The 18,219-nt window shown below is 32.9% G+C and overlaps 1 protein-coding gene across 2 annotated transcripts in view; it reads left to right on the top strand.

The window, feature by feature from the left end:
• LOC110037246 (uncharacterized GPI-anchored protein At1g61900) overlaps window positions 1-14,306 on the top strand; it is an 80,991-nt gene extending 66,685 nt beyond the window's left edge. For both annotated transcript variants that reach the window (XM_020741843.1, XM_020741842.1), the window contains exon 8: window positions 13,887-14,306. In XM_020741843.1, the coding sequence (XP_020597502.1) occupies window positions 13,887-13,954 (68 nt within the window). In that variant the 3' untranslated portion in view covers window positions 13,955-14,306. The remainder of the gene's footprint in view (window positions 1-13,886) is intronic.
• Window positions 14,307-18,219: the final 3,913 nt, after the last annotated feature.

Raw genomic sequence — 18,219 nt, 5'->3', positions numbered from 1 at the left:
ATAAGTATTGTTTGTTTATTATTGTTGTATGAACTTTCTTTTATATATGAAATTTATGTTTTGTTGTATCTTTCTCATGAAGTCTGAGTAGTTTCCTTTATCTTTCTCCCTATTCTGAGATATGGTGAACTGAAGCGATGATTTGGATGTGCCAATTTTAAAATATAAAATAAATTGTAATGGTTTTTCAACTCCGTTCTTAATTTACTTTTATATCTGACAAATTGATTTGTTAAAATATGTTGTGAAACATATGATCCGGGAAATGGAGTATGAATTCTAAAACAAGAGTGAGAAACACATTTAATTCCATGAAGGAGTATTTCGTTCATGGAATTAAATGCAAATAAATAAAGAAATATACTTTGTTGGGTGTAGAATTGGAGATTTTAGGGCGACAGACTAAAATCTCCAATTCGGTCTTAGTATTTAAGAACTAAAGCTAGTGTTAGCCTTCAAGGGAAGGGAAGTGGGAGCTGTGGAGTGAGAGACAGTATCCTCTTAGCCTAACCATAGATTTAGGGACTAAACCTGAGATTAGCCAATAATTTTCTATAACACTGAATCAAGGTAGAGAATTAAAATTTCTTTTATTTGGCACAATACATATTTAAACTATTTATCTCATCTCATTTTACTAAAAACTCATTGTAGTGAGAAAAATACTTTTTCATATTAGAAAACTTCATCACATAAAGCATAGTTTAGTAGTTACTGTTTAAACTTTGCATTTTAGTTTTGCTAGTAGTTAATAATTTAGTTCTGATAATATCTAAAACAATTTGAAATTAGTGACATTAATTTCGTTTTATTTCTGTGAATTTCTTAATTAATTTATCATTTCAAATTTAAACCTTCCTCGTGGGATTGATATTTGGGGCTTAAATAAAAAGTCTTATATTACTTGATAACGATACGTATACTTGTATAAAATCCCAATATAAATTGCTTAAATTTCTTATTTATAAAATAACACACCAAGTTTTTGGCATCGTTGTAAAGCAGAGTCAACTTTATAAGTTTTACACAACTATATTTTCGGGATCACTACTCTTGTTGCTTCTCCCTTTAGATCAGTTTTTCTCCCATATGATGATTTGGATTGACTCGTTCAAGAATATAATACATCTCTTTGTAATAGGAAACTAATAGCAACAATGATTATGGCATACAAGATATGTATGGAGAAAATAGTTAGCGGTTTTCTAGCATATGGTGAATAAGCACATGAAACAAAACTAAGAAAGTAATAGTAGAGACACGAATGATGGATTCCCAGGAAGAGATGACCTGATATGCACCATAGTTTTTTATGAACCTAATATCTATTCACTATCATTTTGGAACTCATAGCTGCTCCATAAATTTTATCCCTCATGTTTTTTAGGATCTTAACTTAAGGAAGATGATTGGTAGGAAGCAATAAAGCTCTATTACTTAATGGCTGATGAGCCTTTTGATTTATCTTTCACTATTGATCATATTAATGGCATTGTTGGTTAGGTCTTTGTCCTTATAAACTTTGAAAATTTTTCTCATCTCTAAGTTTGATTTGTTGACGATTGGATAAACATCATCGTGCATCTCATTTTTTTTTTCTTACAACTCGTTGTAATCTTCCTTATTGAATTAGTTCACTTGGATGTTTGGGTTCCTTAACTTATTGGTACTTAATATTATGTTATTTGTCAGTTTCATTAATGATTGCTTAAAATTTCATGGGTCTACTTGGTTAAATATTGGTTAGATGTTCTTAATGTATTTTAGACTTCAGATAAAGAGCAAAAGTTCTAGTGTAGTTAAAACTTTACGCACAGATGAAGTTTTGAAATTTCTGTAGCCTTCACACTTTTTTTCTGTAATAATAGTATTATTTATCAAACTTGTCTCTATAGATTTAACAAAATAGTATTGTTAAATACTATTGTAATTAAATTTTTTTAGTCTTTGTACTTTTTGCTGTAATAATGGTATTATCTATCAAACTTGTCCCTATATATCTTAACAAAATAGTATTTTTAAATAAAAAAAAGATATTATTTACTTGATGTTTTTAGGATATTAATGTGCTATGTATGTATCTCATAATTTTTAGGGGATGTAGTCTTGACAATTTTCCGACTTATCAATTGCATCCTATCTCTACTTTTCTCAATTGTATTGATCCATCTAGTCTTTTTTTATCCACTACATTTGTTTTTCATCCTATGGTTTTTAGTTGTGACTGCTCTATTCATATTTTTTCTTTTGCTTGTTAAGTTTTTTTGCTTATGCTATTAAGTTTTTATTTCCCATGTGTTCTCACATATAGAAATATACTATTATGATCCCTTCTCAGACTCTAATTCACTTCAATCGATGTTATTTTTATGAGATTATACTTTTATTCTCTTTTCTCGATTGTCTTTATACCTTTACCACTTGTTGCTTTTCGTCCAAGACATCATGCAATACCTATCCTCTTAAAGATTTACAAATGATATTGTCGATCACCATCTACAACTATACCTACATCCTCATTGTGAAATTTGACCGAGCATCCTTTTTCTTATGAGCTTTCATGTACGTTTATCAATTATCTTACAAAATTATTAAAAGCAATCTATTGTTCATTCCAAGAACTCTTCCATATTATTTAGTCATTTTTCTTCTTTTATACATCATTTGTCACTTTTATATACTTAGTCTTTTATCTTATCTATACATTTTCATCTATTCTTAGGATATTTTAAAATGTGTTGCATATTCCTCTGTGAAAATAGACTATAAATGTTAAGACGAGTGTTCTAGTCAGTTGACATGAACGAGTTTTGGTTGATTTTTGGGCCAAACCCATTGCTTATCATTGGGTGTTAACTATCCAAAGTCATTTTAACAGCTCGTTCGATTTGTGCAATACTTGGCTAGATACCAAAAAAAATCACACGAGTCTCTGATAGATTATTTTGATACCTTTTTCTTAGTTGTTAAGCTTCTCCAATTGCATTTCTTATCTATGATGGTCAATTAACAATAATTTATGCTGCAAATGGAAGTTATGTTTTTCTCTATGTTGATCTTAATGGGGCAGTTTATATGGAGCATCCATTTAGTTATATTGTGCAAGGGAGAATCACATACGTTTACTCGAGGAGATAATGTATAGACAATTTTTACAAGTTCTTATTGAGATTTGACCTTTGCAGTAGAATTGTGGAGCTTTCCATCTTTGTGAAATGTCCACCATCATGCTCAATTATTTGGGCTATTTATGTTGATAATATCTTATTAAGAGTGATAAAATAACTTCCAAATAAAGCACTATTAGCAAAAGTGCTTTGTTATTAAAATTTATTTGCCTAAGATATTTTCTAGGAGTTGAATTATTTATAATAAAAAGAAGGTCATCCATCTCTCGAATGAAATATGTTGTAGATCTTGAATATATTGTTCTTCTTAGTTGCAAATATGCTAAGACATTTATTGGATACTTGACCTAATTTTGACAATGTGGATCATCTTGGTATCAATGAGTAGGTAAAAAATTGGTTAATTTGATTGTTACTAAGTTTGATATTTCATTCGTTAAAGGATTTGCTTCGCATGGAAGCTCCATAACATAAGCATTCGGATATTATTTTGCACATTCTCAGGTAAAACGAAATATCTCTTAGAAAAGGGTTATTATGCATTGAGATTGAGCACTTGGATAATGAAGTACTCTTCTGGCTTTGATTAAGAAGTGAGGTCAATTTCTATATGTTATATTTTTTAGGGAATTATTTGGATATGTGAAAAAATAAGAAACAAACATATTGAACATTGAAGTTGAATATATAGTTATGGATTTTACATAAGCAATGATGTGGGTAATGGTCATCTTAAGTGAGTTTAGTTTTCTACTTTTCCTATGGTCCATTATTCATATCAATTTATGATTTAATACTTTGACAATTAGAGCACATCTCAATTTCCAACAATTTTATGTTCCATGAAAGAATTAAAGATATTGAGGTTGTTTGTCATTTTATTTAAGTTGTATTTTCGAAGAAAATTATTATCCCGCAAATTTCTAATTTAGAACAATTAGCTAATATTTTTATAAACCTTTGGGTCCTCTAGCTTTGTCTATTATGTAACATGATGAAGCTACTTGATATATATGCTACATAGCTTGAGAGGGAGCGTTACATCATAAAATAACCAAAAAAAAATTTCGGGGAAAGTGAGCTTAAAGGGCAATATGCGCGATTTGAACTCGCGAGCTCACGGTTGTAAACTACATCCTCAACCACTATGTTGCGGGTAAGTGCACATAAAATATCAAATTAGAAAAAAACTTTTTGTTTGATGTGTGTTGTTTGTTTATTTTATTATAACTTAGACCATTCTACTTAGTTCCTTTATGAAGAATAGGCAGCTATGCCAGTGAATGAGATAGAGCTTTCCCTTCTAAAATTATTATCTAATCTCTCTCTCTCCTCTCTCTCTCTCTCTTGCTTGCTCTTTGATGTTGGATCTATTAGGTTTTAGGATTTCTAATGCCATGCTTACAATCAGAAGCATACAATCACACAAATGCAATTTTACTGGTCACAATTCTTAATTTTAACAATTATTCATTACCTATGATGACTGTTGAAATATCAAGAAATTCAATATTGGTGATAATTTGATATTTTTATATTAGAAACATCATGTAGGAATTCGAAGATGTTAAGACGCTATAACGATTTGAAAGCCATGCACGTGGTGGAATCCATATTGCATCCATCTTGAGTAAATCAGTTATACATGCAAAACAACAATAGGATTTATAGAATAGAAAAAAGTACCATGAATAAATTCACCAAATTTGATGAATCAAGCCTTACGCCTAAACAAGGAGATCATCTTCTCCAGAAATCTCTCATTTGATCAAGAATTTTACTCCCAGATGTAGAATGAAGATACACACAACTAGAACTTCATTTTGAGTATAATTAAGTTATTCCTTAACAGTGTTATTAAAGCGCAAAACACAGTGTAATGAGTAAGGCTTTTTTTTGTTTTAAAACGCAAAGCAAAGTGACATTTTTATTAACCAAAACGTTAATATGTTACATTAAACTATTAATGTATAAATACATCATGAAGAAGTATAAAACATAATGAATAACTTAACTGTTGATATAAAATAGAAAATAATGTAATACAATACCTAACTTGAATGCTAATATTGAGAGAGTTTATTTCTTTTGAAAATTAAAAAATTGAAGTAAAATGTTTTTGTATCAATTAGTATTTGCTCTAAAATCTAGTTTTTTTTCTTTTGGTCCACCTTCATTACCTAAGGGATATTTACATACCACCCAATTCCTATGTATTTACATATCTAACACGTAAATATAATTTGTAAAAATTGAAGTTTAGGTGTCAAATTTGTAAATACATCGGAACTAAAGGGATTATCGACTAAGTTGAATTCTAGGATAATGTCAAAAGAAGACCGCAATGTTCGAAGTGTGCCTCGAAAGCTAGGCCGAAGTCAAAGATGATGTTTGGCTCCTTTATTCCCCTCAAACACTTGAATACTACTATTTCCTCCTCACGCTCCTTAGAACACTAGCGAAAGCCTTTATTTACACTCTTTAAGCCGTGAAAGGACTAAATAGTTTCAGTGTTTTGAAGTGCGCTTCGGTGAGACAAAGCAAGTGTCAAGCGATTCACTTCGTTTTGCAAGTGAAATATGATTCGAAGCACGCTTTTAAAATATTATTCTTTATACATACAACTTTTTTAATAAATTACAAAGTATATATATATGTATATATATATATATATATTTACACATAGTCTAACTAGACAGGTACAAAAGGCGGCTCCAAATCTTGCTAAAGCACTAGAAGCAAAAATTATAGAAGAATCACAGATATTTCATAAGGAAGTCGCAGATCTGATGTTGAATCCACTTGAATACAACCTACTGGAACATGGTAACTTGACGGATAATATATCTATTGGAAAAATTAATGAAGAACAAGAATGTTATATAAGAAAAAATAATTACATTTGAAAATTATAATTTAAAATAATGGGATGCGTTGCGGTTTACTGTCTTCTGCGCTGCGCCCTGACTTCTTCGGCCCCTCGATGGAGCTTCCTTCGGATGAACCTGACAAAACCTCCTTTGTCCATGTGGGTAATTCTCAGAGGGAGACGTTGGTTGTGTTCCCCTCAAGTTATAAGGAGAATCGTGATGGCACAGGTGATTACCACTTTATTAAGAATGCAAATAGGAAAAGTGGGAAGACAACTCTTTTTCTCAGGGTCAGAAATTTCATCCTTGACTGACAAATTCAAGTTTGCTCTCATTGGGAAATTTTAGTGGGGACACCCACCTATGGAGGTTATCAAGAAAAGTTTTGATGACCTGAAATTAGCAGGAAAGTGGAAAGTGGAAAGTGGAAAGTGGGGCTCATGAATGGAATACATGTTTTAATTCAGTTAACTCTGCCTGAAGACTACACTCGGATTTTTTCCAAAAAATATCTTAACATTGCTGGTAAACCTATGAAGCTACTCAAGTGGTCTTCTGATTTCGACCCAAATCATGAAACTCCTACTGTACCTGTATGATTTAGTTTACCTGGTCTCAAGTTGCATTTTTTTCATCATCAGGTTCTTTACTCTATTAAGACCATAATTGGGGATCATTTGAAATTAGATCTGTCTACTTTCAACCTAACCAGACCCTCTGTGGCTAGCATACTTGTAGAAAGGGATATTATTTTACCTGATGTTACTGAAGTCTGGCAGGGCACAACCAATAATGGCTATTGACAACAAATCGTCATTGTCATTGAGCACAAACCCCCATATTGTACCCACTGTAAGATGATTGATCATGTCCTTTATAAATGCCACAAGTTTCATCCAACTTTGAAATCTAAGGTTCAAATCTAAGGTTCAAGTGAATAAGAAAGTGAATAAGGATGGGTCTAACCCCACTGCTCTGGACATTTTAGTTCTACATGGGGAGGATGTTACCAGACATGAGGTGTCTATTGCCCCTGAGGAATTGCCCCTGAGGACCCCCATGACACTGTTGTTACTATTACTGCGAGTGATGTGATGTTGACACCTTCAAACCCCATAAAAAACAATACTGATGGATTATTATCTACAAATGATAATGTTCAGACTAATAATCAAAAGAGCCTCATAGCTCCACTTATTCAGGAAGTATCTGGTGTAGAGGCAACTCATACTTCACATATACTAGAACCTATTGTGGGTAATGCGGTTGGTAATCCTTTTGCTTCAGTTCTACTGCCCCATCAAACTGATTCTTCGGAAGAGGAATGATGGGTCTATTCCTGAAGGAAGAAGAAGAATGGAAGCCGACTCCAGCTCGGGAACATATTGGATGATACATTGGTTACTATTGGCAATGACAATTATCTTACTAGCTTATTAGCTTACTTTTACCCTAGAACTAGAGGTAGAGGCAAGACCAAATTAGGTTTTCGACACTTAGACTTTTTATTTTAGTTTCTAATGTATTTTTCTATTTTTTTCTAGTTTTGGAACCATTTGTCGTTTTTATGTGACAGAGACAAGACTAAATTGGGTCGCTCTCTAGCCACCTGATACTATGTATTTCGACACTGTTAGGTTTTTTATTTTAGTTCTAATGTATTTTTTTAGTTTCGGAACCATTTGTGGTTTTTGTGTGGGCGGGGTGCCATGCTTGGGCCCTCCCTCATATTGTATATGTGTATTTCTTTCTATTTAATATATTAGCCTTTTTAGGTTTTCATGAATTTATATATATATATATATATATATTGATGCTTCACTCCCATAATATTAGTTGTTAATGTCTAAACATAATGGAACGAGACAAGTACAAAAGCTCCAAATCTTGGTAAAGCACTAGAAGCAAAAATTATAGAAGAATCACATATATTTCATAAGGAAGTCACAGATCTGATGTTGAATCCACTTGAATACAGCCTGCTGGAACATGGTAACTCGACAGATAATATATCTATTGGGGAAATTAATGAAGAACAAGAATGTTATATTAAAAAAAATAATTACATCTGAAAATTATGATTTAAAATGATGGGATGCATTGAAATTTAGAATAATAAAGAATTATGTTATTGATATCACAAGTGGTTAACCTTTACATGAATGCTAGAAAAGACGATAAAAAAAGAGATAATTGGAAAGAAATATATAACTCCTAATATCTCCAATTAATCAATTCATAATAATTATTTGGAGAAAAAAGAAACAACATAAATATAGGAAAACCTAAAATTGGAAAGGAAATAAATCCAATCCAAAGAAATAATTTATTCTCATAATTTTTCACAAGACAATTGATTAATTAGAGATATTAGGTGTTCTTTTCTTTCCAATTATCATTTTTTTTATTGTCTTTCATATTCTAGCATTCATGTAAGGGTTAACCCATTGTGAAATCAATAACATAATTCTGCATTTTCTAAATTTTAACGCATCCCACATTTTAAATTATAATTTTCATATGTAATTATTTTTTCTAATATAACATTTTTGTTCTTCATTTGTTTCACCAATAGATATATTATCCGTGGAGATACCATATTCTAGCAGGCTGTATTCAAGTGGATTCAACATCAGATCTGCGGCTTCCTTATGAAAGATCTGTGATTCTTCTATAATTTTTGCTTCTACTGCTTTGCAAGGATTTGGAGCCTTTTGTACGTGTCTAGTTCCATTATGTTTAGGCATTGGCAACTAATTATATATATATATGGTTGTATAATCAATACAATTAGTGCAACTAAGGAAGTGATTTACTAAAAAATTCGTATGTATAAAGGATAATGTTTTAAAAGCGTGCTTCGAATCACATTTCATGTGCAAAACATCGTGAATCGCTTGACGCTTGCTTTGTCTCGCCGAAGCGCACTTCAAAACACTGAAACTTGTTAGTTCTTTCATGGTTTAAATAATTTCTTAAAGTCGACCATTTCAGGATTTGAATAGGAGAGTAGATGTTTTGATTTGACATGTTAAGAAATACAGAGGTAGACATAGGATGACTTGGGCTTATGGTATAAAAAATGATATTAATTGATTAGAACTAAATGAAAATATGACACTAAATAGGACACAATGAAGAAAAAGAATTCATGTAGTTGACCCCACGTAGTGGGATTAAGGCTTTATTGTTGTTGTTGTTGTATATCTTGTAACACACCCCTCAAGTTGAAAGATGGCTGAAAACAATACTCAACTTGATTAGAAAACATTAGAAAAAGATCCTATGAGGTAGAATTTGAAGTCTTTGTCTCGTACTGCGGTTGTCTTTGACTGTAGTTCCTGCAGTATCCGTAGGTAGGCAGAAGACTCATCCGGGAGAGTTTGTGGAAATAGACAACTGTGGTTGTCTTTGATTGATGTTCCTGCAGTGTCTGTCTATAGGTAGGCTGAAGACTCTTACAGGTAATGTTGTCATTTGGTTTGCAGGACAGTAGACTTTCTACAGGAGAAACTAACTTCTAGTTGACTCCGGTTGTCTTTGACTGTAGTTAGTTTAGTGTCTGTAGGTAAGAAGAAAACTCTTACAGATAATGCTGAAGAGGAGTTTGCAGGGAAATAGACAACTAACAAGAAAAGCTGCAGGGTATGACCTGCAGAAAAAAAAGGAAAAAACACCGGAGGTAGGCCTTTCTGAAGGAAAAGATACAAACGACCTGATATAGGAAAAAACTCCAAAGGAGGGCTTGATGCAGGAAAATGTTCTGGAAGAGGGGTTGATGAAAGAAAAGGCTCTTGAGGAGAGTTTGCTGCAGGAAGAATTTCGATGGAGAACCTGCTGCAGGAAAAGCTTCGGAGGAGGGTCTGAAATAGGAAAAAACTCCGGAGGAGGGCTGCTGCAGGAAAAGATTCTGGAAGAGGGACTGTTGCAGGGACAAGCTCTGTTGGAAAACGTTTTCAGCGAAAAGTGTCGGAGGAGAGTCTGATACAGGAAACAGCTTTGGAGGAGGGCCTGCTACAGGAAAAGCTCAGGAGGAGGGTCTGTTGTTGGGAAAGCTCCAGAGAAAAACATGCTGTTCTGGAGGAAGCCGCTGGTTACAAACTCCAACTTTTGCTGGCATCATTTTCGTGAAGAAGCACGCCATCAACACGATTGTTGTGTTCTTAAACTGTGCTTGCGATATTCACCCACCCAACACAAACCCTTTGAAGAACTGGTGGAAAGAGAAACGCCGTACCGTAAATCTTAGAGTAGGAAAGACAATAAAAAAAAAGATAACAAGAAAGAAAAGATATAACACCTAATATCTTCAAATAATTAATTTATAATAATTATTTGGAGATAAAGGAAACAACATAAATATAAGAAAGCCTAAAATAGGAATGGAAATAAATCCATTCTAAGGAAATAATTTATTCCTCATAACTTTTCACAAGAATAAATTATTTTTGAATATAAATTCAAACAGGATGTAATTTTTTTTTTCTCTTGTTTGTAAATTAAGGGTTGAGAATCTTTATTTGTGAAATATCTATCCTATTTTAGTGATATAATATATTAAGTCTCAAGAGATTGTAGTTTGTGTCTTCCTTTAGATATTTCTTTAATAAATTAATGAAGAGATGGAAAGAGAATGTGTGATCATGATTTAATTTAATGCTTCTATTTACAATAATGATTATTATCCAATGTAGATGAAGAACTGGAGGGGCCAAATGAAGGAGAATAAATAAATTATAAAAAAAAGCAATGCCTTGAGTAAAAGGGGGCATAAGGGAAAGTGAGTAGGGAGATTTGATCTTATAGTTTTATGTCAAGGGAGCTAGAAGGAGAGAGAAGAAGGATTTGTGGTCTATTAGTTAGAGAAGAAGCTTGTCTTTCCAAGGTCACGGTTTCAATCATATGTTTTGCAAACTCAAAAATTTTGAGTTTATTCGGACTCGAGTATTTGAGTTGATATTGAACCACACATGAAAATATAACTTGAACTCAACACGGAAATTTTGAGTTCATTTTAACTCATGTAGGATTTGAGTTTATTTTAGTTCAGCTTGAAATGGCATGAACAAAATTTAAGTCTTGCACCTGTGAACTCAAAAATCTAAATAGATTTGAGAAAGCTATCTTACATGGTTTGATCACATTAAACGTCGACCATCTGATGATCTGATTAGGAGAGTAGATGGTTTAGATTCGATTTATGTTAAGAAAGACAGAGGTAGACCTAGGAAGACTTGGGCTTATTGTATAAAAAATGATTTTAATTTATTGGAACTAAATGAAAATATGACACTAAATAGGACGCAATGGAGAAAAAGGATACTTGTAGCCGACCTCACGTAGTGGGATTAAGGCTTTATTGTTGTTGTTGGTATTTTTTAAAAATTCATATTTAATAGTAATCATTTTCTTTAGTTGGTGTGTACAAAACATATGATCATTTCTACCTCCTTCAAAGTTTACGGTACGGCGACCCAACTCATGCCATGATGTGTCAGATTGGGTTTAGCAGTTTGTTTCAGGGTTGAAATTTTCAACCCATTTAATAAATGTATTAGGCTTAATTTTACTTTATTCGGGACTTGAACTTGTCAAATTGAATCTGAACCCAACCTATTAATTTGAATTTATAACTTTAAGGGCAATTGTCATTTCTCAATTTAAACAATCAAACTCCATTCAAAATACAACTCAATTTCTATTGTTTATAAAGGCAGACATATTAGAATGACAAATAAAATTTTAGTAATGATGAACTAATTTCCTACATGTCTAAAAATGAAAAAAATTATTTTTCCTTTATAGTTTAACCAAATATTAGTCATGACCAGTGATATGATTGTTACACACAAAATAAGTATGACATAACAATAAATCACTGAAGACCATAACTATGAGAAACACATGAAGCATCATACTGACTAAAGCAGTGACTCATTTAAAGCGTCTATAGATTTGAAATGCTATTGGAGAAAGAATTATTGGTCCTTGTACAGTTATGCTAATGAACTCAATCGTATCGAAAATTATATTTGAAGAAAAGTTGGATAAGAAATCCATCTTGCAGAAAAGGTACAAATAGTTTTTCTTGTGTATGGATATGAAAAGAAAACTATTAGGAGTTTTAAGTGTAAAACTCTCCTCATAGAACTTCAAGAACAACTTATCCACAGTTTGTAAGAACCTTCTGAAAATCTGGATTTTTCATTGCATATTATTTGATAAATTTTTGCAAAATGACTTTTTTTTGCCTTTTTAACATTTAGGCTCATAGCTGCATTGGGTTGGGCTATTGAGTTGGGTGGGTTGGGTCAATCAAGTTGGGTTGGTCAAAACACAATTAGGTTTGATTGAACTTGATTGGGCCAGGCTTGAGTTTAAGAAATTGGTGGAATTTTGATTAGGTTTGGGAAAGCAGATTAGGTAATTAGTTTAATTTTTTTTTTATTGGGGCTCAATCATGTTGGGTTGGTCAAAACACATTTAGGTTAGATTGTACTTGATTGGGACAAGCTTGAGTTTAAGAAATTCGTGGAATTTAGATTATATTTGGGAGAGTAGATTAAGTAATTAGTTTTATATTTTTTTTAATTGTGGCTCAACAAGAGGGCATGTACCTTGGTTAGCGTCTATGTTCAAATTCAAACTCGAATAACGATTAAGCATTTTTAAAAAATGAGTTTGTTCAATGATTATACAAATGATATAGCCTACAAAATTGAGCTCATTTCGTATTTGTTTGGGGACAATTAGCATTCCAAATTTAAAGATTTTAGGATGATTGTTTGGAGGGTGAAATTACATATAGGAGGTTAGTAAAAGCTGCAGAGGGAATATTTGTCTTTTCATGATGTGGAGCTTATTTGTAGATGGGAATTGGGACTTTCAGATTGAGTTTATTTTTAACTTCACGGTAGATTTTTGAACTAGGGAGAAGGGAATCAATATTATTTTTTGTGCCGATGGAAACATTTAGGACAAAGAAGACAAGGGACCAAAAAAAGCCTTTTATTTATGGGGGCATTTATATAGATGCCACTGAGTTCTTATATTTTTACATATCAAGGAACTAAATTTTGTTATTTACATGGACTCCGCTAAAATCTTTAATATCACATAAAAAATTCTACTATTACTAACTTTTGAAATGTGAGATACTTGTTTTCATGCATAGGTTTATAACACACCAGGGTGTTATTTATAAATGTTAATATCAAACTTAATGTGTTAGATATGTAAATACATAAGAATTGTCTGATACGTATGTAAACTTCCCTTTATTTGTTCAACAGTCAGCAATCATTCTACAGCTAATACTCCTCAATATAAGAGAAGCCATAATTTTCATGAACAATAATGACAAAGTAGCAAGAAATATATCCCAAATAACAAGTGTCTATCTCAATTGACAAAGGGTGTTGGCATTTAAAATGACAATAATTTTGACATAAAAACCTACTAATATCCATAACCATGATACAAAGCCTGAATGAAAATCACTAATTTGATAAAGAGAATGATTTTTTTGTGACAATCACATGTCCTGAAAAAAATCTTGTGTGTAATTACAATTAGATAAATTACAGGCGCAGCGCACAATTCTTATGATTTTACGTGTCTCACACCTCATATTTACGCGCGTAGCACTTTACCTGTGCATGAAAAGATGGATTTGATTATTAAGTAGTGGTAATTAGTGCTATTTTTGATGTGATATTAAATTTTTGAATACTATACGTGTAATTATGAAAGTTTAGTTGTGAGATACATAAATATATAAGAATTGTGTGCTACGTATGTAAATGTTCCTTACAATTAATATAATGTTTCATCTACGATCGCATTGCTTTAAATCATCTGCTTATTCTGTAATTCATCTTCATTGCAGGTAAAGTAGGAAAACATATGAAGTTTTATCTGTTTACTACCTCATTGTTCTTTCTAATTCTTGTATGATCTTCACTGCGCTTATCCCATCTAGAGCTATATTTATGAAGAAATTTCATGTCCATCAACAAAGTTAATCTTCATTATGCTAATGGAAGCAAATTCTTTGAAGTTGAGTTGCATAGATGATCGAGTGTGTTAATTTAGCAAGGCTGATTAGTTCTATTTTGCATTTCTGCCCACCATTCTTGTAAAAAGTAAACGCTGTAAAGGCGAGTTCCTTGAGCTTAGTTGGTCATTATTGTAACATGTATAATTCTTTTTAAGCTTTTTCCTACTTTCTCTATTTGCAGTAGTGTATATAATTGCAGCTTGTTGGAATTTCTCAGCTTCAGTAATGTAATAATTTAATTTGTTGCAATTTTTTATATTGTTGCGAATGGTGAAATCTGCAATTAAATAAAATTAAAGGAAGATTTATAAAGCTGCCTGTTATTTCTTATGTGTTTACATATTCAACACGTAAAGTAATTTTTACATATGTCAAGTTCTTATGTATGGAAAGGTGTATATCTTTTTCAACGTTAAAATAGCTATATTTTGTGATGTCTGAGCATAAATGTAAAAAAAAAATGCTAAATTTAGGTGTTAGATATGTAAATATCTAGGAATTAGGTGGTAAATATGTAAATGTTTCTAAATTAAACTGCTAGGAGTTTATCTTGGCCTATTTAAAGAAGCAGTTTGAGAATGTGCAAGGGAGAAGCTCCATATGCACAACAAAAAGGCATAACCGTTAGTTCAGTGGAAGGTGGAGAATTACCCTTCTATGTTTAAGCATGGAAATCTTTAACCTCCTTTCATTCTTTTGTACTCTGGATGATACTGGAGTTAATCCGAGAAATACAAAATGTAATATATTCTTGCTGAAAATTTTAAAAGGAATCACACAATTGTTCTGGAAAATAGGAAATAAAGAAAACAAGGACAAACTGACCACTGTGGCGAGGAGGGAAGTAGGGAGCATGCGTAGTCACTTTCTTTTTGGACTTATTTGCTTGTGCTTGGTACTTGCTGTTTTGTTTAGTTTTATTCCTCCCAACATCCTTGTAGAGTTTTTGAATCTCGTGTACTTGTTCTTCATCATCATTGTTAATCTCTGATGTAGACAGAAGAGGTACCAATTCAAGTGAAGTGACCAAGTTGTACACTCATCTATCTATTATAACCAAACTCGATCTCCGCTAAAATTAAATCCCATCGCTTAATATTCTTAATAACAAAGCATCTTAGCAAACTTTTAAAGCTCCCGTTTACTACCTCAGTCTGATCGTCCATTTGAGAGTGAGCTATAGAATTTAATTGAAGCTTAATGAGTAGTTTTCCCCACAGTCCTTCAAAAGTGACTCGGGAACTTCACATCCTTGTATGAACTGATGGTCCTATGTATCTCGTGCAATCTCATAAACTCTCTGAAATACATGTCGGCAATATGTCATGCATCCAATGTCAATGGCACACTAATAAAATATATCATCTTTGAGAATTGATGCATCATGACCATGACTGAATCTTTATTCCATTATCTCGGAAGTTCCGCCATAAAGTACATGCTAACATTCCTTTACGACGCCTCTTGGGCTGGTAATGGCATTTATAACCCTGCATTCTTTCCCATAGCTTTTGTCCTATGACAAATCCTGCATTGCCTAACGTACTACTCCACAACTCTTGCTAGTCAAAGCTAAAAGAAGAATTGTCTCACGAGTGCAAGAGTTTTGTCAATGCCAAATACCTTGCAAGTCTTCCACTTTGGCTTTTCTGAACAATGGACTCTCTCAACGAACATCTAAAATTGCACAACTTACTCTTGTAGAACAAATATCCATCAGCCTTGTAGTACAGCTTGACAGGTTTCTCGTTACACTGTTCCTAAACTTTTCAAAATTCTCATCTATTTCATAAAGCTCCTTTATTACCTCAAAGCCCACGATGCTAGCATTTATTGCAGTGATCGGCAAGTGATGATAGCTCTGTGCATCTGTTACCTGGTTCTAACTCTCAGTGTTGTGCTTGAGCATGGACTGGATAATGTTAAGATTTCCACCCAAGTTGCTTGTCAACTTTTCAATTTGCTTTGGTTGTTTAAGAACTGGAAGGCCTCATGGTCCATGAACAATGTGAACTCGCTCGTCAGTAGGTAATGACTCCAGCGCTCAAGAGCTCTCACAATTGCATAAACTCATTGTCATACGTCAAGTATTTCTTTCTAGAATCATTCATCTTCTCACTGAAAATAGTGATAGGGTGGCCTCCCTGGATCAGCATTGCTCCTATTTCTATGTCGGATACATCACTCTTTAACTCGAACAACTCGTTGAAATAAGGAAATGCCAAGAGTGGTGCCTGGGTTACCTTATTCTTGAGTGCATTGAAACTCTTCCAAGTTGTCTATGTCCACTGGAATTTCTCTCCCTTCAAAAGCTCTATCAGATCGGCGGTGATGGAACTGAAGCTCCCGATGAATCACTTGTAAAATGACACTAGTTTCAGAAACTACCTGAGCTTGGTGAATGACTGCTGTGCAGTTCAGCTAATAATTGCCTCGATTTGTAGGATCCATCCAAATACCTAAACTAGACACGATATAATATGAAAAAGGCACCTGGTATTTCATAAAGTGTCACTTATTTGGATGGGCATATAGCTTCTTTGCTCGCAATGCATCGAATATTGACCTCATGTGTTTCAAGTGCTCCTTGAAATGACTTTATATCAGAATGTCATTAAAGTGGACCACCACAAATTTCTTAATGTGGGCCCAAATTACCTAACTTATCAACATTGTAAAAGTGTTGGGGCACTCTTGATCATCCAAAGGGCATAACTGTCCACTCATATAAAACATCTCGTGTCTTTAAAACAATCTTCCACTTGTCTCCTTTCCTCACCTGGATTTGGTGATATCCATTGCATAAGGCAACCTTAAAAAAGTTGGTGGCTCCATGTATTTAATCCAAGAGGTCGTCTAGGCGAGGTTTAGGAAACCAGTACTTGATGGTAATCTTGTTGATGAACTTAGTGTTAATGCACAATTCACCACGAATCATTCTTCTTAGATACTGATACAGCTAAAATATATAGTATTCACCACGAATCATTCTTCTTAGATACTGATACACCTAAAATATTTAGTATTTTTATAGTTTGAGATATTGCGCTTTAATGAAATGTATTTTTGTGGTTTTCTTGTAGGTACAATAAAATGAATGGAAAATGCTAAACAGAGTGAAAATGGGTCAAATTTGGAGCAAAAATGAAGAAATGTGCAGAATGAACTGGGGCGCTTAAGCACCCAGATCCGCGCCTAAGTGCCAGGTACCCCGCGCTTAAGCGCCAAAGTTAGTTATTTGAGGAAATAGTAATTGGAGCGGAATTTTGAAGAGATTTTTGAAGCAACCCTTAATAAAAATGTGGGAAATAACCCATGGACACGAAAATTCATTCAATTGGCTTATGAGGAGACAACTTCTAGAAGATTCATTGAATGAAGACACCTTTTTAAAGAGACACCAAGGCACCCCTTGGATTTTTATAAGCAAAGACTTAGATTATCAAAAAGAAGAGGCCAACAACCACCCACCAAAAGTTCACATTAATGTTGTCGCCGCCCACCACCTTTATTTTATTTTATTTTATTTTGAGCATTAGTTTGTATTGTGAGAGAAGAAAGAGAATTCAAAGGAACTTCAAAATATTTGGTGGAGATAATTTGAGAGAAGTGTTTATCTTTGTGACTACACTTAGTTTTTAATTTAGATTTCTTATTTGTGTGCATGAATTCTACTTTAAAACTCTTGTGTGGTTGTATTTTCTCCATGAATTATGAGTAGTTTTATTTATCTTTTTCTTTAAAATGATAAGTGATTAAATGTTTAAAAGAAGTTGTGTGAAGTATTAAACTTTAAAGTTGAAAGAAGTTGTGATGATTTAAGACCTTGCACTTCATTTACTTCTTGTTTTGGCCAATTAAGATGTTAATACCTGTTGTGAGAACATGTAAGATCCGAGATGGTTTTGTCTCAGTCAACAAATAGTTGGAATCACATATTGATTTCATGAATGAGAATGTAGTTCATGGGGTGACCTAAGGAAAATATATTGAGATTTTCATACCTATTTTATACTGTTTTTACAGATATTGCACTTTAAAGAAATGTATTTTTGATGTTTTGTTGCAGGAATGATGAATTATGGTTATTGGAGCAAAAAGATGCAAAAAAGAGCAAATTTGGAGTGAAAATGACCAAAATGTGGAGATTTGAACTAGGCCG

The sequence above is a fragment of the Phalaenopsis equestris genome, unplaced genomic scaffold (genome assembly GCF_001263595.1).
Source record: "Phalaenopsis equestris unplaced genomic scaffold, ASM126359v1 Scaffold217374, whole genome shotgun sequence".
NCBI classification, from domain to species: Eukaryota; Viridiplantae; Streptophyta; class Magnoliopsida; order Asparagales; family Orchidaceae; genus Phalaenopsis; species Phalaenopsis equestris.
Note: the sequence above shows the minus strand (reverse complement) of the source record. Positions and strands in the feature narration are given on the sequence as shown.